Here is a 27468-nt window from a genome sequence, read left to right as displayed (position 1 = left end):
AATATAAATGAAAGTAAAATGATATGAGGTTGCTTTGAAATGGAATGTAGAAGTTTATGTCGTTTTAGAACGATTTTACGACATTATGAAAGTGAAGTTATTAAGTTGCAAATTATGATGAGTGTTGATGAAGTTGGAAGCTAGAAACATATTATGAATATGTATGCCAAAGATTAGAAGTTTTGAATGAGTTACGACTTTGGCGGAAAGTTTGTATATTATGTATATCGTGTGTATAATTTAAGGAAACCATATGAAACGCTTCTAATCTATGTTGGGATGGTCTAGTTTGGTAATGTATGTGAAATCATTGAAATTGGTTGGAAATTGAAGTTGAAATGAAGGTTATGGCATTATGTCGGCAAGTAGAACTAGTTGTGCCATAATGTGTTTCTAGTGTTTGTTGTTGATGTTGATGTTGTTGTTTGGGTTGTTGTTGATGATTGTGAGCCGAGTTGAATTCTCGGGGGTGCTATATGTATAGGGGAAGTGCTGCCGAAATTTCGGTAGACAAATAAGAGTTGAATTGAATTTGTAGCATCTATAACTTACAATTGGTAAACGTGACCATTTGCAGATTTTTGACGAAACGGGAAGTGAGTTTGGAAAGGCGTAAGGAGCTTGAAAGGTATGTAAAGCTACCCCGATCCTTCTTTTGGCATGTCTAAGTGTTTTAGGATCGGATTCGGGCCTCAAAAGACCTTCTTGGCCATCAGAATCCGTAAGAGAAAATCTCAGTTTTTCCTTCAGTAGAATTGAACCATTTTGATATGCTTTTCCTGAAATTATGCAAACTTTCTCTAAACTCCTTGAAAAGCTATAGAATGTCCGTAGAACCTTTATAGGTGACCCCATAAGCTTAAAGGGCGTAATTTGAGCCCACCGCCTTGCTTGTTCCGAGGTGGGCCCGCTATTCCCGGTTTTGCCCTTAATGTACTAAAGTCCCCTTTTTGAACGATTTTTGAAAGAAATGTTTCGACTACCCTTTTAATTACCTAACTAATATGGTTTTAAATATTCCATTAAGTCTGATAAATTGTTTTGATACTCGAAACTCATTTACTATGATTCCTTCCGACTTCATCGGATCGGTTTGTCTTTGATATGCCTCATCGAGTCTATGGAAACATTTATGATATTTTACGTGCATTAGTTTCTCACGACTCTATTCGTGGATGCCCCAATGTTTCCCACACTGAGCCCGGGCCAGGATATGTTGTCAAGCGTAATCCCCTGCATTGTTCGCCGTGCCTCGATGTGAGGGGGCAGGTATATACGTACATGGGTTTGTGGAGTATGCTGTGCCATGTACGTTTGTTCTGATATGATTTACTATGGCCATATGATATGACATATTATGTTACGGGGTTATGCCCCTATTCTGATTCTTCTGTGTTGTGGCACCAGCGTCGGGAGGGTGGCCACGTTCTGTCTGCCGAGTTCCTTGGCAGGGGCCAGATTTGATATGACATATGTTCTGTACACACTCTGCATGTTTTGGAAATATGTATCTGATACGTTGGATTTTCCGTTTACTTTCTGTATGTTCTGCACCAGTTATGATTTTGTTTTTGCAACTCAGGCTTTACATATTCAGTACATATTTCGTACTGACCCCCTTTCTTCGGGGGCTGCGTTTTCATGTCGCGCAGGTACCGACGACAGGTTTGCTGATCCGTCTGCTTAGGATCTCATTCTGCTATTTTTGGAGCGCTCTTTTATTCAGGGCCATCTTTTGGTATAGTCTGTCACTTCTATATATGTATATTTCTCGTTCATGGGTACGGCGGGGCCTTGTCCCGTCATATGATTCTGTCGGTCTGTTAGAGGTCTGTGGACATGTTTGTGGGTTGGGATCTTTCTGTACAGTTGGGTGCTTATGTTGTGTTTGGGCGATCCCATTCGCCGCGGCGGCCGGTCCGCATATATTTAAACGTTGCTTTGTTGGCCCTGTGTGGCCTTTGTTGGTATTTTCTGCGTGCAGGATATATGGGATAGTCCGTAAAACAAAGGAAACTCTGCCGAAATTTTTCGACAAATTTAGCTAAATTTGAAATAAAGCCTTATCGGCTTCTGCCATATACTAGAATGCGTGTGAGTGCCCAGATCGGGCACTAGTCATGGCCTACGGGGATGGGTCGTGACAAAAGTGGTATCAGAGCGGTTCGTCCTCGGAATGTCTACAGACCGTGTCTAGTAGAGTCTTGTTTATCGGTGTGTTGTGCACCACACCTATAAACGGGAGGCTACAGGGCATTTAGGATACTACCCTTCTTTCTGTCTTAGATCGTGCGATAGAGCTGTGTTATCAGGATGAATCCTTCCTAACGAATTGTTACATTTGATGTTATGCCTCCAAAAAAGGCGACAGCGGCCCAAAAGGCCAAGGCAGCAGCTGTGGGAGAGACTAGTCGGGCCCAGAGGGTTACCAGGGCCCATGCTCATATTGCTCCTGATATTTTGCCCCCGGTAGAGGGCTCTTCCACACCGCCACACGTAGAGGAGATTGGAGCAGCAGCAGCTGCAGGTCGAGGGGCGGCTCCACCGCCAGCTCCCGAGATTCCAGTACCTGAGCCTCCAGCTCCACGGCCAGGGACTGAGGATCAGACTATGAGAGAGGCAGTCCAGCTACTGACTAGACTTGTGGCAGGACAGGTTCAGGGGCACGGACTGGGAGGTGACCGGGCTTACAGGCGTGACAGTTCGAGAGCCCGTGAGTTCTTGACTTGTGGCCCTCCAGAGTTCTTCGGGACAAAGCCCGAGGAGGATCCCGAGGAGTTCATCAGGAAGATGCGGCGCACCTTACAGTTTATTAATGCTTTCGAGACAGAGTCAGTTGCATTGGCTTCGTACCGGTTGTATGATGTAGCGGCAAATTGGTACGAGTCATGGGAGTTATCCAGAGGCGACGGCGCTCCCCCAGCAGTTTGGGATGATTTTTCTCAGGCCTTTCTTAGCCACTTTCTGCCTCCGGAGTTACGGCGGGCCAAGGCTGACAGATTCTTATTGCTGAGACAGAGGGGTCGCAGTGTTCGAGAGTACAGTATGGAGTTCGACTCATTGGCCCGATACGCACCTGCTGTGGTAGCTACTATGGCTGACAGGATGCACAGGTATATTATGGGGCTGGACCGTTATTTTGTCGACAGCTGTTTGGTATTGGCTGGTCAGCCCGGCATGGATATTGCCCGGATTCAGGCCCACGCCCAGGGCATGGAGGACCGACATAGGGAGCGTCAGCCTGATAGGAGCCAGGATCGGAGACAGCCCAAGAGGGCGAGATCATCTGGATATTCTGGAGATTTTCGGGGCAGGCAGCCTCAGCAGCCTCAGCAGCCGCAGCAGCCTAGCAGACATCTATCCCAGCCGGCACAGAGCGCACCTCCACAGCCTACAGGTCGCAGATTTGATAGCCCAGGTTATTCAGGAGCAGGTCAGAGCTCCAGGGCTTCAGGTTCGCGGACAGACAGGGGTTCTGGTCAGACGAGGCCACCTAGGCCTCAGTGTTCTTATTGTGGCAGATACCATCCTGGAGAGTGCTACAGAGCCACCGGTGCATGTTTTTCTTGTGGCCGTCAGGGCCATTCTGTGAGAGATTGCCCGTATAAGGGTAGTTCGGGTGGTGCAGCGCAGCCTACCGGATCAGCCGCCGGGTCTTCATCTTCATCAGTGGCTATGCGCCCTACGGGGCCAGGTACTTCAGCACCAGCAGGTCGCGGCAGAGGCCGTGGTGGAGCTTCTGGTACTAGCGGTCCTTCGAACCGCATTTATGCTCTGTCCAGCCGCCAGGATCAGGAGGCATCGCCTAATGTCGTTACAGGTACATTATCAGTTTTCTCTCGGTCTGTGTATGCATTGATTGATCCAGGTTCGACCTTGTCATATATTTCGCCTCTGGTTGCTAGTAAAATTGGTATAACGTCTGAACCTATAGAGCCGTTTGAGGTAGCCACACCGATTGGGGACTTTATTGTAGCGAAACAGGTGTATAAAGACTGTTCTGTAATTATATGCGGCCGAGACACTAAGGCAGATCTGGTGGAGTTAGATATGATCGAGTTCAATGTTATTATGGGTATGGACTGGCTAGCTTCCTGTTATACTAATGTTGACTGCCAAAATAAGGTAGTTCGTTTCCAGTTTCCCGGGGAGCCAGTTATAGAATGGGCCGGTAATACAGCATCGCCGAAAGGTAAGTTTATTTCATACCTTAAGGTGAAGAAAATGATCAGAAAGGGTTATTTTTATCATCTGGTTCGGGTACAAGACTTGACAGCAGAAACGCCGACTCTTCAGTCAGTTCCCGTGGTTAATGAATTTCCAGATGTGTTCCCAGAAGAGCTTCCAGGCCTTCCTCCAGAGCGGGAGATAGATTTTACTATTGATTTGCTTCCAGATACTCAGCCGATATCTATTCCCCCGTACAGAATGGCACCGGCAGAATTGAAAGAACTGAAAGAGCAGTTGAAGGATCTGTTAGAAAAAGGCTTCATTAGACCCAGCACTTCGCCTTGGGGAGCCCCGGTATTATTTGTGCGTAAGAAAGACGGGTCGTTGCGTATGTGTATTGATTATCGACAGCTGAATAAGGTAACCATAAAGAATAAATACCCCCTCCCCAGAATTGACGATTTGTTTGATCAGTTGCAGGGCGCCAAGTATTTTTCGAAGATAGATCTTCGGTCTGGCTATCATCAGGTACGGGTACGGGAGGCCGATATTCCTAAGACAGCATTCCGGACCAGATATGGGCATTATGAATTCAGAGTTATGTCTTTTGGGCTGACTAATGCTCCTGCGGTATTCATGGATTTAATGAATCGGGTATTCAGGCCATTCTTGGATATGTTCGTAATTGTATTTATCGATGATATTCTGGTTTATTCTCGATCCGAGGCAGAGCACGCAGATCATCTGAGAGCGGTATTGGGGGTACTTCGGCGTCAGAAATTATATGCAAAATTTTCTAAATGTGAATTCTGGCTGGCTTCAGTGGCATTTCTGGGGCATATTATTGCAGCTGATGGTGTCCGGGTGGATACACAGAAGATTGAGGCCGTGAAAAATTGGCCCAGACCCACGACGCCCACCGAGGTACGTAGTTTCCTGGGGTTAGCGGGCTATTACAGAAGATTTGTGGAAAATTTTGCTTCGATTTCAGCGCCTTTGACAAGGCTAACTCAGAAGGGAGCCAAGTTCCAGTGGACTGATGCTTGTGAACGAAACTTCTAGTTGCTGAAAGAGAAGCTGACTACAGCCCCAGTTCTGACTCTTCCAGAGGGACCCGATGGATATGTTATTTATTGTGACGCTTCTGGCGTGGGATTGGGCTGTGTATTGATGCAGCACGGTAGAGTTATAGCTTATGCTTCTCGGCAATTGAAAAAGCATGAAAAGAATTATCCTACTCACGATCTGGAGCTTGCAGCGGTGATCCATGCCCTGAAGATATGGAGACATTATTTATATGGTGTTCATGTTGATATCTATACAGATCATAAGAGTCTCCAGTATATTTTCAGACAAAAAGAGCTTAATTTGCGGCAGCGGAGGTGGCTGGAGCTCCTGAAGGACTATGATGTGGATATTCTGTATCATCCGGGAAAGGCTAATGTTGTGGCAGATGCGCTTAGCCGGAAATCTATGGGCAGCTTGGCAGATTTACAGCCGGACAGGAGAGAGATAGTGCGTGACCTTCATCAGTTGGCTAATCTTGGGGTTCGTCTGGCCGAATCTGGAGGTACACGGATTTCTGTCCGAGGGGTTTCTGAATCATCTATTAAGGAAGATATCAAACGGCATCAATATGAAGATCCTGTTTTGGCACGATACAGAGACACAGCCTATGATAAGGAGAAGACTCCGTTCGAGTTCACTCCGGATGGGACTTTATTATTCAGGGGCAGGTTGTGTGTACCTGATATTGCAGGCCTTCGGCAGCAGGTTATGAGCGAGGTACATTATGCTCGCTATTCGGTCCATCCTGGGTCTACGAAGATGTACCATGATCTCCGATGCTTATACTGGTGGGATGGCATGAAACGGGACATCGCAGAGTTCGTCGCCCAGTGTCCCAATTGTCAGCAGGTCAAGATTGAACACCAGAAACCGGGTGGACTGTTGCAGGAAATGGAAATTCCGACGTGGAAGTGGGAGATCATTAATATGGACTTCATTACAGGGTTGCCTCGCACTCCACGGAAGTATGATTCCATCTGGGTTATTGTTGATAGGCTGACAAAATCAGCCCATTTTCTCCCCGTCAGGACTACTTATTCCGCCGAGAATTATGCCAGGCTTTATATTAAAGAAATAGTGAAGCTTCATGGAGTTCCTATATCTATTATCACTGACAGAGGTGCTCAGTTCACAGCGAACTTCTGGAGATCTTTTCAGGAAGGATTAGGGACCCAGCTGAGCCTGAGCACAGCTTTCCATCCTCAGAGTGACAGACAGGCCGAGCGCACTACCCAGACACTTGAAGATATGTTGCGGGCCTGCGTTATTGATTTCAGAGGTAGCTGGGAGGATCACTTGCCATTGATTGAATTTTCTTATAATAACAGCTACCATTCCAGCATCCAGATGGCTCCGTACGAGGCTTTATATGGTAGGAAATGCAGGTCACCTATTGGCTGGTTTGATATTGGCGAGACAGAATTAATCGGCCCAGATATGGTCCAGCAGGCAGTTGATAAGGTGAAACTTATCCGGGAGCGACTATTGGCAGCCCAGAGTCGACAGAAATCATACGCTGATAAACGGCGTCGTCCTTTGGAATTCCAGGTTGGTGATTGGGTATTTCTAAAGGTATCGCCTATGAAAGGCGTAATGCGGTTCGGCAGAAAGGGTAAGCTTAGTCCGCGTTATATTGGGCCTTATCAGGTTATTAGAAAAATTGGAAATGTCGCCTATGAGTTAGATCTGCCATCAGATTTGGAAGCGGTACATCCGGTATTCCATGTGTCTATGCTCCACAAATGCATTGGTGATCCCTCCAGGATATTTCCTGCGGATGATATTCAGGTGACGGAGCAGTTATCTTACGAGGAGCAGCCCGTAGCCATTTTGGACCGCCAGGTAAGAAAGCTCCGGAACAAGGATGTAGCCTCTGTTAAGGTGCTGTGGCGGAATAATAATAGGGAGGAAATGACCTGGGAGTCCGAGGAAGAAATGAAAAAGAAATATCCTCATCTGTTCCCTGTGTCCACAGGTAACCTTAAACCCCTGCTTAATTTCATTTCAATGCCAATCGTATGTCATATGTGTTGTTTGTGACCATGAACTCCCCCAAAGTGTTTTCAAACCCTATAAGATTAATTTTACATTCGAGGACGAATGTTCTAAAGGGGGGGAGGATGTTATATCCCGTGTTTTCACACCTTTGGAAAATTGGAAATAATTTGGACTTGTATGAAATAAGGTCATAATTGAATTTATGTAACCCTTGAGTTGTTATGAAAGAATATTAATATGGAAGTGTCGAGAAACGTTAAGGGCAAATTTGGGATTTCGAAAATTATTTTCGGGAATTACAAAACGGGAATTATAATCCATTGGGCCCAAATAATTGAAAGAAAAATTAGGCCCAAGGATGAAGGGTGGCCGGCCAACTTAGTGGCCCAAGCCCATGTTGTATAAATTTTTCCCATGTGCAAAAAACAATTAACTAAGGGACCATAGTGTATATATCATATATTACACAATCTTCATCCCTTAGAAGATTCATGAAAGAACAAAGCAAAAACAAGAGAAAATAAAGGGGAGGGTTCGGCTTGGCCATAGAAAATTTGCTACCAAAAATCTTGCTTCTAAAATTTTGTTCTTGTTGGATTCCTACTAAAGTGAGTGCCCTTTTCAACTTGGTGTAGTTGGTTTGGAGAGAGGAGCATTAAATTCATCAAAGTGACCATTCACTCAAGTGAAGAAGACTAGGGAAAAAGGTAAGAATTCATCTTTTTTTATTGTGTTATGAAGTCATGTTTATGTTGTAGTATGTAGAGATGAGTTGACTGTATGGAGAAATGGAAGTTTGCAAAGTGGGTGTGTGGTATGTATATGTAGCCGTGAGTATGTGTGGATTGTATACCTATAATGTGTTGAATTTATGTTATATTCTAGTTGTGGTTGGGGTGAAATGCATGTTGCGAATGAAAGTTGAATGAATTTGATAGAAGTTGGTAGTGGGGTGTTTGGCCGTGTGGTATGGAGTGTGTGGGATGGAAATGGATTAAGTTTGTTTAGTGTGTTAGTTGTGTTATTGTGATTCTTGCAATATAAATGAAAGTAAAATGATATGAGGTTGCTTTGAAATGGAATGTAGAAGTTTATGTCGTTTTAGAACGATTTTACGACATTATGAAAGTGAAGTTATTAAGTTGCAAATTATGATGAGTGTTGATGAAGTTGGAAGCTAGAAACATATTATGAATATGTATGCCAAAGATTAGAAGTTTTGAATGAGTTACGACTTTGGCGGAAAGTTTGTATATTATGTATATCGTGTGTATAATTTAAGGAAACCATATGAAACGCTTCTAATCTATGTTGGGATGGTCTAGTTTGGTAATGTATGTGAAATCATTGAAATTGGTTGGAAATTGAAGTTGAAATGAAGGTTATGGCATTATGTCGGCAAGTAGAACTAGTTGTGTCATATTGTGTTTCTAGTGTTTGTTGATGATGTTGATGTTGTTGTTTGGGTTGTTGTTGATGATTGTGAGCCGAGTTGAATTCTCGGGGGTGCTATATGTATAGGGGAAGTGCTGCCGAAATTTCGGTAGACAAATAAGAGTTGAATTGAATTTGGAGCATCTATAACTTACAATTGGTAAACGTGACCATTTGCAGATTTTTGACGAAACGGGAAGTGAGTTTGGAAAGGCGTAAGGAGCTTGAAAGGTATGTAAAGCTACCCCGATCCTTCTTTTGGCATGTCTAAGTGTTTTAGGTTCGGATTCGGGCCTCAAAAGACCTTCTTGGCCATCGGAATCCGTAAGAGAAAATCTCAGTTTTTCCTTCAGTAGAATTGAACCATTTTGATATGCTTTTCCTGAAATTATGCAAACTTTCTCTAAACTCCTTGAAAAGCTATAGAATGTCCGTAGAACCTTTATAGGTGACCCCATAAGCTTAAAGGGCGTAATTTGAGCCCACCGCCTTGCTTGTTCCGAGGTGGGCCCGCTATTCCCGGTTTTGCCCTTAATGTACTAAAGTCCCCTTTTTGAACGATTTTTGAAAGAAATGTTTCGACTACCCTTTTAATTACCTAACTAATATGGTTTTAAATATTCCATTAAGTCTGATAAATTGTTTTGATACTCGAAACTCATTTACTATGATTCCTTCCGACTTCATCGGATCGGTTTGTCTTTGATATGCCTCATCGAGTCTATGGAAACATTTATGATATTTTACGTGCATTAGTTTCTCACGACTCTATTCGTGGATGCCCCAATGTTTCCCACACTGAGCCCGGGCCAGGATATGTTGTCAAGCGTAATCCCCTGCATTGTTCGCCGTGCCTCGATGTGAGGGGGCAGGTATATACGTACATGGGTTTGTGGAGTATGCTGTGCCATGTACGTTTGTTCTGATATGATTTACTATGGCCATATGATATGACATATTATGTTACGGGGTTATGCCCCTATTCTGATTCTTCTGTGTTGTGGCACCAGCGTCGGGAGGGTGGCCACGTTCTGTCTGCCGAGTTCCTTGGCAGGGGCCAGATTTGATATGACATATGTTCTGTACACACTCTGCATGTTTTGGAAATATGTATCTGATACGTTGGATTTTCCGTTTACTTTCTGTATGTTCTGCACCAGTTATGATTTTGTTTCTGCAACTCAGGCTTTACATATTCAGTACATATTTCGTACTGACCCCCTTTCTTCGGGGGCTGCATTTTCATGCCGCGCAGGTACCGACAACAGGTTTGCTGATCCGTCTGCTTAGGATCTCATTCTGCTATTTTTGGAGCGCTCTTTTATTCAGGGCCATTTTTTGGTATAGTCTGTCACTTCTATATATGTATATTTCTCGTTCATGGGTACGGCGGGGCCCTGTCCCGTCATATGATTCTGTCGGTCTGTTAGAGGTCTGTGGACATGTTTGTGGGTTGGGATCTTTCTGTACAGTTGGGTGCTTATGTTGTGTTTGGGCGATCCCATTCGCCGCGGCGGCCGGTCCGCATATATTTAAACGTTGCTTTGTTGGCCCTGTGTGGCCTTTGTTGGTATTTTCTGCGTGCAGGATATATGGGATAGTCCGTAAAACAAAGGAAACTCTGCCGAAATTTTTCTACAAATTTAGCTAAATTTGAAATAAAGCCTTATCGGCTTCTGCCATATACTAGAATGCGTGTGAGTGCCCAGATCGGGCACTAGTCATGGCCTACGGGGATGGGTCGTGACAATTATGCTGCCATGATGTGATGTTCCATCAGTCGGAGTGCATATGTACGGTGCAAGGCATTGCATTCATCATTCATACGCTATTATATTGCATTGTACCTCTTGGTTTTCTGTGATATTGTTGTGATATGATTGTGAAATACTGGTTCGGAATGTTATATTGAGACTTGGTACAGTTAGATTTAGATGCTATAACATAGGTAATGACTTGTTGTGCGATGATTGTGATATACTGGTTCAGATTGGTTACCCTGCGACTTGACACAGTTGGGTTTAGATGCTATAACATAGGTGATAACTGGTACCGTGGTTATTGATTCATGTTGACTTGTACCTTATTTTTCTTAACGTGTTTCTCTTGCTTTGTTGTCTTTATATACGTTAGCTAGTCTTAGTCGGCCTATGATACCTACCAGTACTTGTTGTTGTACTGACATGCACTTGGTGCATTCTTTTAGGAATGCAGAGTACCAGGTTGGATCTACTTGTTCCCCTTCTGGCTGATTGTCGAGGTTACTGCCGAGTCTTTTCAGGGTAAGCATGAGGACGTTCGTTGCCCGAAGACTCTTCTATTACTTATGTCTTACTTTTCATTCTGATACATGATTTGAGATCGTTTATGTATTATTATCGCTATTCCGACTTGTAGTATTTGACTTAGATGCTCTTGTATGACCAGACCAGATACTGGGGTGAATATCATTTACTTCCATACTTATATATATTATATCTGTGAGACTTACGTTATTTTACTTTCTTCCACTATTTCTATTAGTTGTTGAATGTTGGGTTAAGGGTTCACCTACCGAGGTGAGAAAGGTAGGTACCCGAACGACTTAGTGAAATTGGGTCGTGACAAGTTAGTATCAGAGCCCTAAGTTACTCGGTCTATAATACAAGAGCGTGTCTAGTAGACTCTAGCGGATTGGTACGATGAGCTCCGTATCTATCTGCGAGAGGCTATAAGACATTTAGGGAACTTCCAATTATTTCATTCTCTCGTGCGAATTCATCCAAATTGGTATCTAGTCGATCTCAATTGGTATCTGAACTTTCTTATCTTAGTCACCCATGGAGGGTGGAAACTCATCCTCGATTTCTTATGTGAATGGTTGATCTATGACGTGTTGTGGTATGGTACGAGGTACTCACGTTTTTTTTCTAACTATGGCTTAAGCGATTCGATTGTGTAGAGTCGTGATTAGATTCGGTTGTTGTGTGGAGTAGCGATTTGACTCGTTTATTATGAGAGTTCATGAGAAATAGGAAAGATAGTTCAGAGGGTCTCCATGTTTCAGCGTTGGGTTGCTCCGAAGTGACAAAGTGCATTGATGGCTTAACAATAATGGGTTGCTCGATGATATGATCGACTTGGGAAAAAATTTAGCTTCGTCATGGCTTTATAATGGTGTGCGTGACACTGATGTACCAATGGCGGGTCGATAATTCAGCAGCGGTAGAGTATTAGACGTCGGTATGTAAGGACAAGTGTAAGATTGGTAATGAACATTAAATTGGGCAAACATATTGTGATCGCGTGTAATAAAGAAAAGAGTTGACAATAAGGACATGAAGGAAGACTTTTGTGCAAAGCATATAGCGGAGCAAGACTTCATAGAATATCTTAGACATGAGTACTTTTCGTGAGATTGGGAAGGGAAAAATTTGTATCTTACATGGTTGTCTGGATAAAGTTGCGACTGATGCTAAGGGTCATTCTTGTTATGGGCTCGTTAGTGTTAAAGGACTACTCTACTATAAAGAGAATGTTATTGGCATATCGATTGATCGGTAAATTTGACTGAGTTGTAGGCTTCTGAGGAGCTAGTAATTGACTGATAGAAATGACTTCAATTACAGGCATATGCAATACGTTAATGACTTGGGGAGTTACTAGTTGTTACACTTAGATTTGAGGAGAAATATTGATATTGTTTGTGGTTCGTTCGGCTTAGAGGGATGATTAGTTTAGAGGATCGAGTGGATTTGAGTGTTTGTTAGTTGATAGTGAACAAAGTGATTTAAAATGAAATACGGGAACTGAAGGATTACAATGAGGAATCATGCTATTGGGTTCAAGGGATTAAGGTTCGTAAGACTTGAGGTGAAGTAATATGGGTACTTGAGTCGTGTTTGGATTGCGGGGGTGTTATATCATAACGTACAGTAAAGGGGTGTGATCGATGAGGTTGATTGGTGTCTTCGAGGTTAAGGGTAGAAAGGAAATCGTTAAAGCAAGAATTAGTGATGTGAGAGCTTGGTTGCGATTGTATAGTGTAGAGTGGGCTTGACGGTTTATGGATGAGTTGGTATGTTCAGTTATGTCAAAAACTAATAGAGGTTAGTGGCAGACTAAGATTGGGAACCCTGTATTCGTTGCGTAAAATTGACTACATCCCGCTATTAGTGATATATCATCATTATGATATTGTGGTACTTTACTTTGATTTGATATTGAGATGAGAATTGTGATTCCATTGTGGCTTATTGTGTAGCCTGATTTATTGATACTATTTGTGTGCCATGTGTGGTACTGTTTGGGATTAAATTGGTTGTTGATATTACATTGCATCGTATTCATACTCACTTCCATGATACATTGATATTGCATTGTTATGGTACTGAGGATGGAAAGTGAGAAGGAAATACAAATTCATTGAAACACATTATATATCGGGTCATCTCTGGGTTGTGCGCAAAATGACTGATACGAGGTGTACAGGTCGAAAGAAGTCATCTCTGGGCTGTGTGCAGAGTGATTGGTACATGGACTTAGCGGGTCCTCCATGGGTTGTGCTGCCGAGATATGATGTTCCATCGGTCGGAGTGAATGTGTACAGTGCATATGCATTGCATTCATCATTCATACATTATTGCATTGCATTGTAATTCTTGGTTTTCTGTGATATTGTTGTGATATGATTGTGAAATACTAGTTCGGAATGTTATACTGAGATTTGGCACGGTTGGGTTTAGATGCTATAACATAGGTGATGACTTGTTGTGCTATGATTGTGATATAGTAGTTCGGATTGGTTACCCTGAGACTTGGCACAGTTGGGTTTAGATGCTATAACGTAGGTGATGACTTGTACCGTGGTTATTGATTCGTGTTAACTTATACTTTGTTGTTTTACGTGTTTCTCTTGCTTTGTTATCTTTATATACATTAGCTAGTCTTAGTCAGCCTATGATACCTATCAGTACTTGTTGTTGTACTGACCAGCACTTGGTGCATTCTTTTATGAATGCAGAGTACCAGGTTGGATCTACTTGTTCCCTTTGCGGTTGATTCTCGAGGTTGCTGCCTAGTCTTTTCAGGGTGAGCATGAGGATGTTTGCTGCCCGAAGAATCTTCTATTACTTATGTTTTACTTTTCGTTCCGAGACATGATTTGAGATTGTTTATGTATTATTATCACTATGCTGACTTGTAGTATTTGACTTAGATGCTCTTGCATGACCAAACCAGATATTGGGGTGGATTTCATTTACTTCCGCACTTATTTATATAATATCTGTGAGACTTACATTATTTTGCTTTCTTCTGCTATTTCTATTATTTGTTGAATGTTGGGTTAAGGGTTCGCCTACCGAGGTGGAAAAGGTAGGTGCCCGCACGACTTAGTGAAATTGGGTAGTGACAAACAATAAGCTCAAATTTCAATCATATGGATTTGAATTTTCGGTCATGTATGTAACGACCCGTTAGATCGCTATGGGCATTTAGACCATTTTTACCCCTGCTGGTTCCTTCCCAAGTGTCACGACCCAACCCCGTGGGCCGCGACTGGTGCCCTACTTAGGCACCCCAAACAGACTCACAGCCAGATCATCGCATTCAGACTCATTCAAACTCAACATACGTTATTTGAACTGAAAATGGACAACAGACGCCAGACACAAACATTTATCGAACACTTATCTTAAGCGGTCGCCCGTTCAAATTAGTCAAATCAAAATTAGAAAGGTGGCGGAATATACGTCGCCCAAATGCACACACACACATCAGAAAGGGGGCGGAATGTACATCGCCCAAATGCACACACACGTACAAACTCAGGGGCCGTCTTGGCCATAGTAGCGTACGGGCCGCTTAAGAAAGCACAACAGATTCACATACAAACACACCGCACCCACGACCCACAAATGTGACTACAGGCCTCTAAACAAAACAGAACATACGAACATATGACGGGACAGGGCCCCGCCTTACCCACACATCCACAAATGTACAGAATACCCACACAACAAAAAGGTATGTACCAAAAGTTAGGCTCCGGATCAAAGGGAGCTCTCCAACGCAACAGAATGAGTAGCCTAAACCGGAGGACCACCCAAACGAGCTTCTGTACCTGCGGGCATGAAACACAGCCCCCGAAGAACCGGGGGTCAGTACGGGAGAAGTACTGAGTATGTAAAGCAGATGGTACAGAAATCACAAACACAACTGGAGTCAGAAGAAACAAACACAAACGTCAAAGTAGCAAAGCAAACCTGTGCGGAAGGCAAATGTACAAATGCAAATGAAATCATGTATAGGGTTTAGGAACGTGGTCACCCCCGACGCTGGTGCCACAACACATCATAACTCCAGAAGTTTTCAAATCTCCGTACAGTCTCCAGACACATCATATCACACACATATCACATCATCAGAACATATCAAATGCCATATCACATCATAACTCCATAGACGGTGACCGGCCCTATGGCGAGGCCTCGGAAACCGTATCACATCATAACTTCCGAATATGGTATAGCGCGCACGATCACAAAGCCGGCCCGGGTACCGACGAGCGAATTCATAGTGGATGGCACGAACGGAGTAGTGCAGAAACCATATGCATATTAAAAGTAAGTTACCGGACTCGACATATAGTTACATATAGGGATATACCGACGCCAGAGGGCTCGGTGTAGAGGTCAGGTCGATCGAAATTAATGTATGGAAGTCGCGAAGTTTCAGACTGCAGAACCTTTGGAAAAACCATTCACGGATCATTTTCCGAACATCTAACATCATTCATAGTGCAAAACGTTCCATGACGATATAGAAATTTTCAAACGAACCTTTGAGTCACAGACAAATGATTACTTTTCATATCGAACGAAAACAAACCAAACAAGTCGAATAAGGGAAGCCTCGGGGCTTGCGGGCCCACCTCGAGTCAAACTGAGGCGGCGGACACAAATCACTGACTCTAGGCTCCATAGAGCCATCTACGAAAGTTTCGGAGAGTTTCGGACACAACGGCAAAAGTTATGAAGGTTCGAACATTCTTTCAACCAAATACAACGAATAGGGTTCAATTGCGCTGAATGAATAGTATCCAAACTTGAATCTAAATTTCCAAGAACAGAGTTATCCCCGAGGGTCCGATCTTAACCTAGTATGACTAGGACATGCCAAAAGAAGGATAGGTAGGCTTTACATACCTGGATGGCGCCTTACGCTCGTCAAATCTCAATTCCCGTTTCGTCCGAAAACTGCAAATGGTCACTTTTACCAGTTACTATTCATGAAAGTTAACATTTTCATCTTTGGGCTATACTTGGCTACCGAAATTTCGGCAGCACTTCCCCTATAAATCTAACATCCCCGAGACTTAGCTCGGCTCAGAATACAACTACAACAACAACCCAAACATCATCAAACAACAAAACCCATAATCAAACCACTCTAGTTTCAAAATTCTACCTTACTACACAAGTTGGCAATTCTTGATTCAAACTTCAAAATTCCAAATCTACATCCATATCATTCAAGATTATTCATTCACATTACAAACAAGTTCCAAACCATATACAAACTTTCCCAAAGTTCATTACTTTCCATATTTCATTCAAAACATCAAAAGTCACGACGAACATTCTAACTTGCGTCGTTTCTTTCCGAATTCATTAACATCAACTATATGTCACATTTAAAGTCTTTAGCACCCTAAATATACAATGATATACACCATGATACCAAAGGTATACACTTTCCGATAATATCCGAAATCATTTTCTAACGCCAACTCAATTCTTTAATCAATCTTTTACGACATAAAGATCACAACAACGCATTATTCAAACTAAACAAGATAAAATTCCTATGCCTTGCACTTCATGAAACTCACGGCCAAACACACCCTTTTTACACCCACACGCCATACACAAACACAACACCATCCCATAATCCTCGTGCAACATCAATTACTATAACATATAAATCCATTTCATAACATAAAAACATAGATTTCTTACCTTTTTCTTGAAATTCCGATTTGTCGCAAACGTGGTTCTTGTACCAAACTAATTATACCCCGTTGAAGAGGGCCTTGAGTACTTCGTAACTATGTAGAACTTAAGATTTTTAGATCAATAACCAAGCTTGGAAATTTTCTTTTTCTTTCTTTCTCTTCTACGGCCGAATGCCCTTTTCTTTGGGTGTTCTTGAATTTTGTTCTATTTTCTTGATAATTACCAAGGATCATTGATATATATCCACTATAGAAAGTCATGTGCATAGCACATGACATTAAACAAATGGGTTTGGGCCAACCAAGTGACCGGCCACCCCCAAGGACTTGGGCCTCAATTTCTTGTTGTCCAATCTTGGCCCAATTCATTAAAAGTCCCGTTTTGTAATTCCCGAAACTAATTTATGAAATTCCAAATTTACCCTCGGCCTTTCCCGATGTCTTAACATTAAAATTTCCATAACCAACATAGTCATATTCACCAAAATCAAAAATATTTCCTTATAACACACAAATCTTAATTATTTGTCGAATTCCACTTATACGAAACGCGGGACATAACACCAAGACTAGGAACGAGTCTAGTGATAACTTAAGGAGCTAGAACTCTGAAATAAAGGCCTCTGATTGTAATTGTGCACTTGTTTGAAAACTTGACTTATTTCTGTTGAGTGGTAACTTAGTAAATTTGTCCTCCATTGGGAATTTCGAGGCTAGGGGTGGGTTCGTAGGATGTTTTTACATTGATGTGCATGTTTTGTTTCCGTCTGTAGGGCTTCAGATTGATGTTGGCATTTTGGGTGGAAATCTGGTGAAAAGCTAGTCGGATGAGACCGCTGCAGCGGGTGTACTACCGCTGCAGCAACTCTATCATAGCGGGGCGAGGGTCGCCGTCGCGGGGAGTCGGGAAATTAATGAGGTCAGCCGTAGCAGAAGAAGTTCCACTACCGCGAGACCGCTTCAGCGAAACGTTGATGTCACGACCCAACTAGAGGGCCATGACGAGTAACGGGTACTAGCCTACCGAGCACGTCTGATCCAACATCCTATAAGCATTTCTAGGTAGGCCACATAGGCAACTCGTGAATTGATTACTTAAAACAGTTATCGACAGCTATGCTCATAAGTGTAGGCCAACAAGGCTACCTGTCACGCCCCAAAACCCACCCTAGATGTGACCGGCATCCGACGTCATGAACAACATCGGAAGAACCTAAAAGATGCAATAATAACACTTGAACCCGCCAGGTTCTATAATCACCTCCAACAGTTTATAAAATAAATTCAAACGAATCATGAGATATGAATTAAATTACCGGAAGTCTTTAATATTATAACACTAAATCAAATGCATCACGTGCCCAAGAGTTAAACAACTCGACAACTCCCCACAAGAATGTATACTATCTGGGGAGCTTCTAAGATAATAAAGAATGTCTAAAAACATCGGGACGCAGCCTGAAACTAAAATACGAAAAAAAGTAAAGATAGAATGATGCCCCATGAACAATCATGTGGGCTCACCGAATAGTCTTAAAAGCAGCAAGTTCTCTTAAGTCGTAGGCGTATCGCGAACCTGATCCTTAATGATACCTAACATACCATAAAAAACAAAAATGGTATGCTTGAGTACTGGGTACTCAGTAAGTGTCTAAGGGGCAATAGTTAATAAAACCAAGTAAGGTAGTACAATCAATAAAATGACATCAAAAGAAACAGTTCAAACTCCAGAGATAAGTAAGCCAGTAAACTAGGGAAATCACCAATAAGAGCCAACATACAGGAATATATCAAGTTCCACTTATGTTACCATTCACATCATTCTATGTTTCATTTACGAACTCAAGGTTTCCACAAGCCACTCACAGGAAAAAAAAGATACAAAACAAGCCACTCACAGGAAAATCAATCAGTCGATACTCCGAGTTAGGGAACCACGGAGGCTAATCATCCTCTGGACTAGCACATCAATTGATACTCTGGGCTAGGAAGCAACGGAGGTTAATCATCCTCTGGACTGACACAACAATAGATACTCCAGCTAGGAAGCAATAGAGATCAATCATCCTCTGGACTGACACAGCAATAGATACTCCAACTAGGAAGCAACGAAGGTCAATCATCCTCTGGACTGACACATCAATACTCGTATCGATATGTTAGGATCCATAACGACTAATCATCCTCCCGAATAGCAAGGCAAAACACAAAACCAGTTTCAATGAAACCAAGTCAACAATGTTTTTTAAGTTCATTATGCCAGTCTGAAAGAATGTTTATTTCAAAGAATGCCTTGCAAACACTTAATCATATCACGTAGATTATAAGGTTTATACATTCTGTGTTTAATGTGGGCTTGTCCCCTCACGCACGCAAACCATTAACCAAAACATGTAATAGATTTCAAGACCTACAACTTGTATTGAGAAATTTGTCCCAAATTCTCAACATATTTTCACAAAACTGGCTTAGAAGTTACACCTATTGAAATTTAGACGAGTTTGAGAACTCTTACGAACTTCACTATTTGGGTTGACTTCAAAACGACTGCTTATCACCCAAATTCATCCTGAATGGATTAATATAGCTAAAATATCATCTTATTACTAGTTTTACACTTTCAAACCTAGCCAGATTTATGGGGTGTTACACTACCAAAATATTATACCACAATAAGAACTAATGACGTTTAAGGAACATCTAGCTACATACATCTGTCTACGAGCCTCTAAAATGAATACATATGACCATAAGGACCAATACCAATACACTGCAGCTCCGAAGTACGTGGAGTGCTCCTGAGAATCCGCTGATAAATCACCTATGGGTTAAATCTGTGTACCTATCTACCTGCGGGCATGAACGCAACGTCCATAAGAAGGGACGTCAGTACGAAAAATGTACTGAGTATGTAAGGTATGAATAACAACGTAATAAGAAATATAGAACATAACATGAGATAAAGATAACCCGTACATCTGATTGCCTCATAAGGTGGATACCATGCATGCTTAGCTTTCTTTAATAAAAACATTCCTCATATATATATATATATATATATATATATATATGTATATATATATATATATATATATATATATATATATATATATATATATATATAATAGTGTTGCGGAACGTGCAGCCCGATCCATAAATATTTTATATTGCTGCGGAACGTGCAGTCCGATCCATAAATATTTTATATTGTTGCGGAACGTCCAGTCCGATCCATAAATATTTTATATTGCTGCGGAATGTGCAGCCTGATCCATATATCATATCATCATTTTACATATATGTTGCCACGGAACGAACGGCCCGATCCATTTATCCATATATCCCACGTCCGGGACGATATCCAGCTGATCAGGTGGCTATGCGAATATAATGCCTCACCTTGTTCCCATATCCCTTATACACACACACACACACACACACACACACACACACACACACACACACATATATATATATATATATATATATATATATATATATATATATACTTTATATACATATATAACATAAGTAGCATGCATGAGAGCCCAAGTAAAACTTATCACTTTATCGGAGTGACGTAAGGTCGGTAACCTCCGATTTATATTATGGAACAATCATCATCGCTTTACCTCACCTTTAAGGAACAATGATTATGAGGTGAGATCAACAACAATGAGTGGAATCAAGAAAATCATGAAATAAGCTCAATAATCTCATCTTAGCATTAAATTCATAAACTTGAAACTTCAAGAAATAGGAGCATCATCATCATCATCATCATTTTCATCATGAAAACATAATCATCTTTAGCGACGTAAGAAACTTTAAGGATCATGAATATTTAGCTCTTGGAAAAGAGGACATTACGGAAGACATGTATGGATCCACAAGAAAGAAGTCATTATTGTCATCATGGTCCTCATAGAAAACAACTCGTCTTTAATATCATAAAAACCTTTAGAATCATGAACTTCTAGCTTTTCGGGAACAAGAATGTTATGGAAGACATGTATGGAATCATAACATAGGAATCACGCCTTTCGAAATAAAGGGACAAGCCTTACATACCTGATTGATTTCCTACGACTTAACGCTTTATCTCCCGAGCTCGTAATTCTACATTCAAGAGAAGTCATACTACGGTTAGATATATAGTCATGTGCCTATCTCAAGTCTTTAAATTAAACTCCTTTAGAATTCTACCAAAATTCGGGCAGCAGCTCCCCTCTTTATATGCCTAGCCGGAAATCATAATTCAACAACTGACAATACCAACATCAACAACAACATTATCAATACCAATATGCTCCATAAAACATCTCTCACAATGTTTTCCAATATTTCGACCAACAAAATTATTATACAACCATTTAATAGTTTTATCTCCGTAATTAAACTTAAATCAATACCATTAAGGAAGAATTCATACCTTACTCCTATTAGAACTGAAATATCTTTAATATCCACCTCATATTCTAGCCAAAATCCCTCGCAATATGATACTATAATTACAACTATACGCTGTCTGGACCGGGATTTAGGGATTATACTTGAGTTGGGCTTAAAATTTGATAAAGGATGGTTGGGAGAACTCTCCAGAGTTGTTGGGAAAATTTAGGGTGTTTGGTCTGAAAATAAGGGGATAAGACCCCTTATATAACATTTTAGAATCTGCCTGCACCGACTCAAAAATTGCTCAGCGCTATCCCGCTGCCTCTTGGCGCGTTCGCGCAGGCTTATTTTTACTGCCTGCGCGTTTGTTCAGTAAAAAGGTCATAACTCTTGATACCGATATTATATGAGGGCCCACGACCTATGGTCGGAAAGATATTTCAATTATCTAAAACTTTCATTTTTGGTGTGTTTTCAAATTCCAAACTTATAATGGTGTTTTGTCCTCTTCAAGTCAGATCATCCTAAAACGTATCCTTAAATCACCCTTTTAGAGGGCTTATGCCCATATTTGGCTTAAGGGTCCTTCTTAAGACTTGCTCAACTTCCCATGTACTACTCATATAACGTTTCATATGTCCTTTATAAAACCCGGTGTGTGGGCCCACTTTAACTTACGGTTACGAGGGCTATTCATCAAGTAACGCATTAACTATTTTACACCATACGGCCTCCAAATGTCATATATATATATATATATATATATATATATATATATATATATATATATATATATTCTTATACTCATATAATATAATCTTTATCCCTAATCCTTGTATAAATTTACTCTCCCTTGAGCTCATACTAAGCCGTCTATAGTCTTGGTAACGCGAAATTTTCCGGGGTGTAACATCCTCCCCCCCTTAGGAACATTCGCCCTCGAATGTTGAAGTAGAGTTCCCTTTGAGGTAGATGCCAATGTTCTTACTTGCATTTACTAGTATTTACCTTACTTACGTGCAGTTTGACTTGCTCATTAAGACTAAACTTATTTGAATTTCGCCACTTATCCTTTTTCTTTTGTGGTAACAACTTATGCTCGTGTTCAAGGTCGCTCCTTTCTCTTTCTAACTCTTCGTGCTCAGTCATTCTCGTTAGTTCGTCACCTCAATCGTCTACACTCCTATATGCTTTTTTCCCTCAGTACATACTTTTATCCAATTTCTAATCCCATTTTCATTTTATTCAGGAATTTTTGTTCTCTCCGATCTCTGCGTATCCTTCTTACACTTCACAAATATCCCTGGCCTTTGTGTTACTGGGGTTGACGCACTTTCCCCTTGGGATAATTTCAAAACTGGTCATATTATAGCCTCCTTTACTTCCTTACAGTAGTCGAATCAATTCCTGCGGTATTTTATCTCTTAGCTAGTGCAATACTAAAATCCCTTGTTTAATCCTTTCTTCCTTTGAGTTGACTTATTGCGCTCGGGCTGGCTATTCGCATCGAGGACACCTTGAACCCTTTCTTTAATGCTTTCTTTCTTAATACATATGCAGTTCTTCCTCATAAAACTACTAGCTCATAATCCTTATGTACCTATGGACCCAAGTTGTTGAATTTCTTGCTCGATCGATTCTTGGATATCATTCTTCTTCTTCCTATGGCTAGAAGTCATATCGTATTGACTGTCATCCCTTCTTCTTATCACCTGTTTGTCCACTAGTCCTTCATACTTTATCATCTTCACTGTCCTTTTTTTTAACCTCTATTGTTTATACCTTTATATGTTCGTGTACCCAGTGCTTACCATATACTTTTATCCCTTTTTGTATGGTCGAAACTCTTATTCCTTAGACTTTTATGTATCCTTCTTACGCTTTACAGATATTCCATGCCTTCATTTTCTCGTAGCTTAACTCATCCTTCTTCTCTCAAGGACAACCTCAGAAACTGGTAATATAGCATCTCTCGCTTTTCTATAGCGACTGAATCAATTTTCTATTTTTTTTTATAGTCATCATAACTCTGAAGTTTCCTTTCACCATCTGCTTTACTTGACCCTCGCTTTTCTTTTATGATCGGTCTAGGCTATCGGTAATTCTCATACTTACATCCAAAATATCCTGAAATTTCCTTTCAGTACTATCGTAATCGATGTACTATCGTATCTATTTTTCATGACCCGCTATTTCATTTGCCTAGCTCATACTGCGTTGTAGTTTCCCTTAATTAGGTGGTTGTACCATAGTCAGACGCCCTAGTTATTCCAATATCTTATCAATCTTTGTCCCCTTCTTATCCTCCCTTCAATACTATAACTTGTTCATATTTTTACATATCCCTCGTATATTCATCCTATTTTTCTTTGTAATCAAATTCCTGTACTCTTTATCAAGACTCTTATCCCCTGTTATTGATGTGTTGTCTCTTGCCCAAACTCGTTAGCCTATTAACCTTCCTCTTGTCCTCAGTGGCTATTTCACTTAACTTTTATCTTAGTCTACTATCTACTTCGAATACCATCATACTCAATCCTTCTCTGCCTCTTCATCCCTGAACTTCCTATTACACCCTTATCTTGAATTTTTGAGTAATTTCATCTTTCTTAGTGTACTCCCTTTCAATCTTTACTTGGTCGTGCACATGACTGATTGGTTATGGTTATCATCAAATCGTCATTTCATCTTATCATCCTGCTAATGTAGTATCCCTTTGAGGTTGTTTCCACTTCCTTTATTGCCATATTTGCCTACTTCTGGTCCGATACTTGTTTGTCTCATCTCTCCCCCCCCTAGGGTGTTAGCCCGTTTATTCTATATTTAACATCCCATTAGTTCGTCTTTTCCTTACAAGTACACACTATCAGCGAATCCGTAACCAATCTTAGTCATAACTATTCGCCGTCTAAATTTATCTGATCGGTTGTACTTATTCGTAACGAGTCACATATCCTCATAGACGTACTGATCCTGGATGGGCCTAAGCTTTCATCAAAAGGATCTTCATAGTTATTGTTCTTCCAAGATCACCTTTCTCCTATTATTTGCTTTCCCCATTTCCTCACCGTGATGGTATCTAGCGCCAATTTTTTTTATTCTCAAAATCTGCCCTGATTGTTAATGTTCCTCCTTCTCTTTGCCACATAACCACTCGGTCTTTAGACAAACTTCTTCTAAACTACAAATTCATCTTCTTAATAGAGGGTACATCTTATATCAATTCGCGGCTTCCAACTCATTCGCCTACCACTACATAACCAATCTCTTCAAAGCATCATTCACCCCCCCCCCCATTCCTTAGGTATTCAGCCTTATATTACTAACTACTCAATAATCTTGTGACAAGAAGATCTTTCGAAGAAAAAAAGAATCTTTCTGTACCTTAGTCCTAACTTTGTCTTATATCCATATATCCTTATACTCGTACCTCCGTACAACATCCTTGCCCATATACGTTATATGATAAAAGGCCCTTATCGATATCTAGCTCTTTTAGCACGCAGATCATTCTCTTACCTCTTCTACCCCTTTACTCTCATCAATTGCTAGATTATTTATACTCAAGGGTCATTCATAGATATATACTTATCCCTTCTACCTCTTACTTCAAGAAGAAGTTACAATTCCCATCTAATCATACTATCGTCTCACTAATGAAACACTTTGAAAGGTTTAATCAACTCAAGTTTCGGCCCAATCCAACCAGCAATATAAGGGATAACATATAGCAATGTAGAACTCGGATCAATCAACGCATATACATCATGAGAGAATGCTAATAATTTACATGTGACAACATCGGGGGAGGTCTTAAAATCCTGTCGTCTAACTAGTGCATAGATACGGTTTTGAGGACCACTTGAACTGGATGCTCCTCCCCTACCTCTACCACAACCTGCTGACACCTGCGAACCTTTCCCCACTGGGCGTACTGACGATGAAGAACCAACCGCTGATCCTATGGGCCGAGCCTTATCTCTGCCATTCTTCAATGGACAATCGCGCATCATATGACCAACCCAACTGCAGGCATAACAAGCACCCGAACCTAAGCGACACTGTCCAGAGTGTGGCTTACCACAATGAGCACACCGGGGTGAAGGTGGTCTCACCCAGCCTGAATCATCCCTATACTGGAAACCTAAAATTCTGGAGCTCTGGCACGATCCAGAATAAATAAGATGATCAAATCTCTTACCCGTAGATCAAGGAGGTGCACTGGCCACTGATTGGCCTGAATGTCGGGAATACTGCTGCCTTTGACTCACCCTGAACTCGCTAGCAGCATTGGAAGATATGGCCCTCTTACTGTTCCTTCTATCAAAATCACGCTCGTCCCTTTGCAACTGCTGCTGTTTCTCCAAATTATTAGCATGGGCCAGAATACAAGCAATATTAATCCCATCTTGGAGCGAGGCTGTCAAGCACTTCTTAATCAAATGAGGCCCCAACCCACTCACGAATTAGTGTACACGGTCCCCCATATTAGCTACCATAGTTGGGGCATGCCTAGCCAACGAACTAAAGCGAAGACTATACTCTCGAGCGCTCATACTCCCCTATCGGAGATTCAAGAACTTGTCAGCTGGGGCCTGTCAAACCTCCGGTGGCAAGTAATGCTGGAGGAAAGCTTCCACGAACTCCTGCCATACTGGGGGAGGTGCATTTGCCACTCTAAAAAACATCCAAGTGTTACACCAGTGAACGACCACATCCCGTAGTCTATAGGAAGCCAATTCCACTGACTTAGTATCAGAAGCATGCATTAATCTCAACGTCCTCAATATCTCATCTATAAAACCCTACGGGTCTTCATCTAGCTTTGACCCATAAAATTCTTGTTACACCTCAAAAATTTCCCCATGAACGTACAACGAATAGACTAACGAAGAATAAGGGTATATGATGTTTTAATAGGAAGGGAACGACGTTTGACGACCCTGAGTAAGATTTCAAAGATAATTGCAATAAGAGATAGGTCATGCCCCACAATGACTAATCATAGGTTTTGAAAATGTGAAAGGTTGCAGATTTGCATTTTGGCCCAGTTGGTCGTAAAATGAAATACGGACCGTAAAGTGGTATACGGCCCGTAAACTACCATGTCGTATTTCAACTTACAAAACTTCAACTTTCTGCCAAATGTTCAAATGGTTAATTACGACTTGGAATGCGGACCGTAAATTAAAATACGGCCCGTAAACTGCGATCGTAAATCACTATGACCTCCAGCATACCTTTCTGGTTCTGTTATGCTTAAATACGACCACGAAATACGGCCCGTAAACTGGAATACAGACAATAAATTGGGTTTACGACCATTGTACACTTCAAGTACTGTTCATTCCGGATCAGATTTTAAGTTATTAAAAAGGAGACCCAAGCTCATTAATTCATTTCATTTCCACGATACTTCTCTCTAGAAACCTCTAGAATACTCACCACTCTTCACCTACAAGAAAACAAAGGAAATCAAGGATCAATATCAAGAACCCAAGTGAATCAAGTGTATGAAACTCATCAAAGCTCATACAAGTTAAGGAATTTCAAGAGAAGTAAGCTAGGGTTTTGGGTGCAAGAAGAACAATACCACTCTGGGCTTGTTCCTACAACATCTAAGGTAAGTTTTATGATATTTACATGTTATTTAGGGTATGGAGGATTTGAAACACTTGAATTATAGAAGGATGTAAGAAATGGGTCATGAAAGTATGATAGTAGCATTGTTGAGTAAAGGGTTGAATTGAGCCATGATCATTGATAAGTTGTGATTATAAAAATGTTATGAATGAAATTTAGAACATGAAATAAGTATTATACACGAGGAAAACGCGATAGTAAGCTATAACCATAAATGTGGAGAAATAGAAGAGAAATGGTTGATTGTGGCCAATGTATATAAATGATGATTGTTGATTGCAGTATTGTGGATGTTATTGTGAGCGTTTGGGAGTTGATATAGAATATGGGAAAAGTGGTATAAATAAAGGAAGCGCTGCCCAATTTTCCCTAGAATTAGTAACGCGTTCTTATAGTCGATTAACTAACGATAGTGCGAATTCTCTCTTGAAGGTAGAAACGTGATATCGAAGGAGAACAAGCAAGCGCTAGCTTAGTTATACATCAAAGGTATGTAAGGCTTATCCCTTCCTTCAAAGGCATGAATCTTTCAAGCTTTCTATGATCCTCCTATACGATGGAACTTATGAGTCCTTAAATATACTAAACTACATTCGAGCATGATAATGATGATGATGAGCTAGAGTATAGAGATCCGATGGTTCATGATACAATGCTAATGATGTCATTATTGTTAACACTCACCTTATGCACTATTTCCTTCGAGGTGAGGCAGGATACTCATAAATGTTCATAATATAATCGGGGGTTTACGACCTTACGTC

The 27468-nt window shown here is 41.2% G+C and overlaps 1 protein-coding gene across 1 annotated transcript; it reads right to left on the bottom strand.

The window, feature by feature from the left end:
• Nucleotides 1-24714: 24714 nt before the first annotated feature.
• On the bottom strand, nucleotides 24715-25714 carry LOC132619840 (uncharacterized). The gene is made up of 3 exons (XM_060334615.1): nucleotides 25666-25714; nucleotides 25333-25481; nucleotides 24715-25221 (listed from the first exon to the last, which is right to left on the bottom strand). The coding sequence occupies exons 1-3, from the start codon at nucleotides 25712-25714 to the stop codon at nucleotides 24715-24717; spliced, it is 705 nt and encodes a 234-aa protein (XP_060190598.1).
• Between the last annotated feature and the right edge of the window lie 1754 nt (nucleotides 25715-27468).

The sequence above is a fragment of the Lycium barbarum genome, chromosome 11 (assembly GCF_019175385.1).
Source record: "Lycium barbarum isolate Lr01 chromosome 11, ASM1917538v2, whole genome shotgun sequence".
NCBI classification, from domain to species: Eukaryota; Viridiplantae; Streptophyta; class Magnoliopsida; order Solanales; family Solanaceae; genus Lycium; species Lycium barbarum.
Note: the sequence above shows the minus strand (reverse complement) of the source record. Positions and strands in the feature narration are given on the sequence as shown.

What these genes read in the sequence shown, in the direction of transcription:
- LOC132619840 (XM_060334615.1), bottom strand. Translation starts at nt 25,714, where the DNA reads ATGGCAGGAGTTCGTGGAAGCTTTCCTCCAGCATTACTTGCCACCGGA. An exon ending in AGCATTACTTGCCACCGGAG is followed by an intron (nt 25,482 to 25,665) that starts GTTTGACAGGCC and finishes AGTGCTTGACAG; the next exon opens with CCTCGCTCCAAGATGGGATT. An exon ending in ATGCTGCTAGCGAGTTCAGG is followed by an intron (nt 25,222 to 25,332) that starts GTGAGTCAAAGG and finishes GGATCGTGCCAG; the next exon opens with AGCTCCAGAATTTTAGGTTT.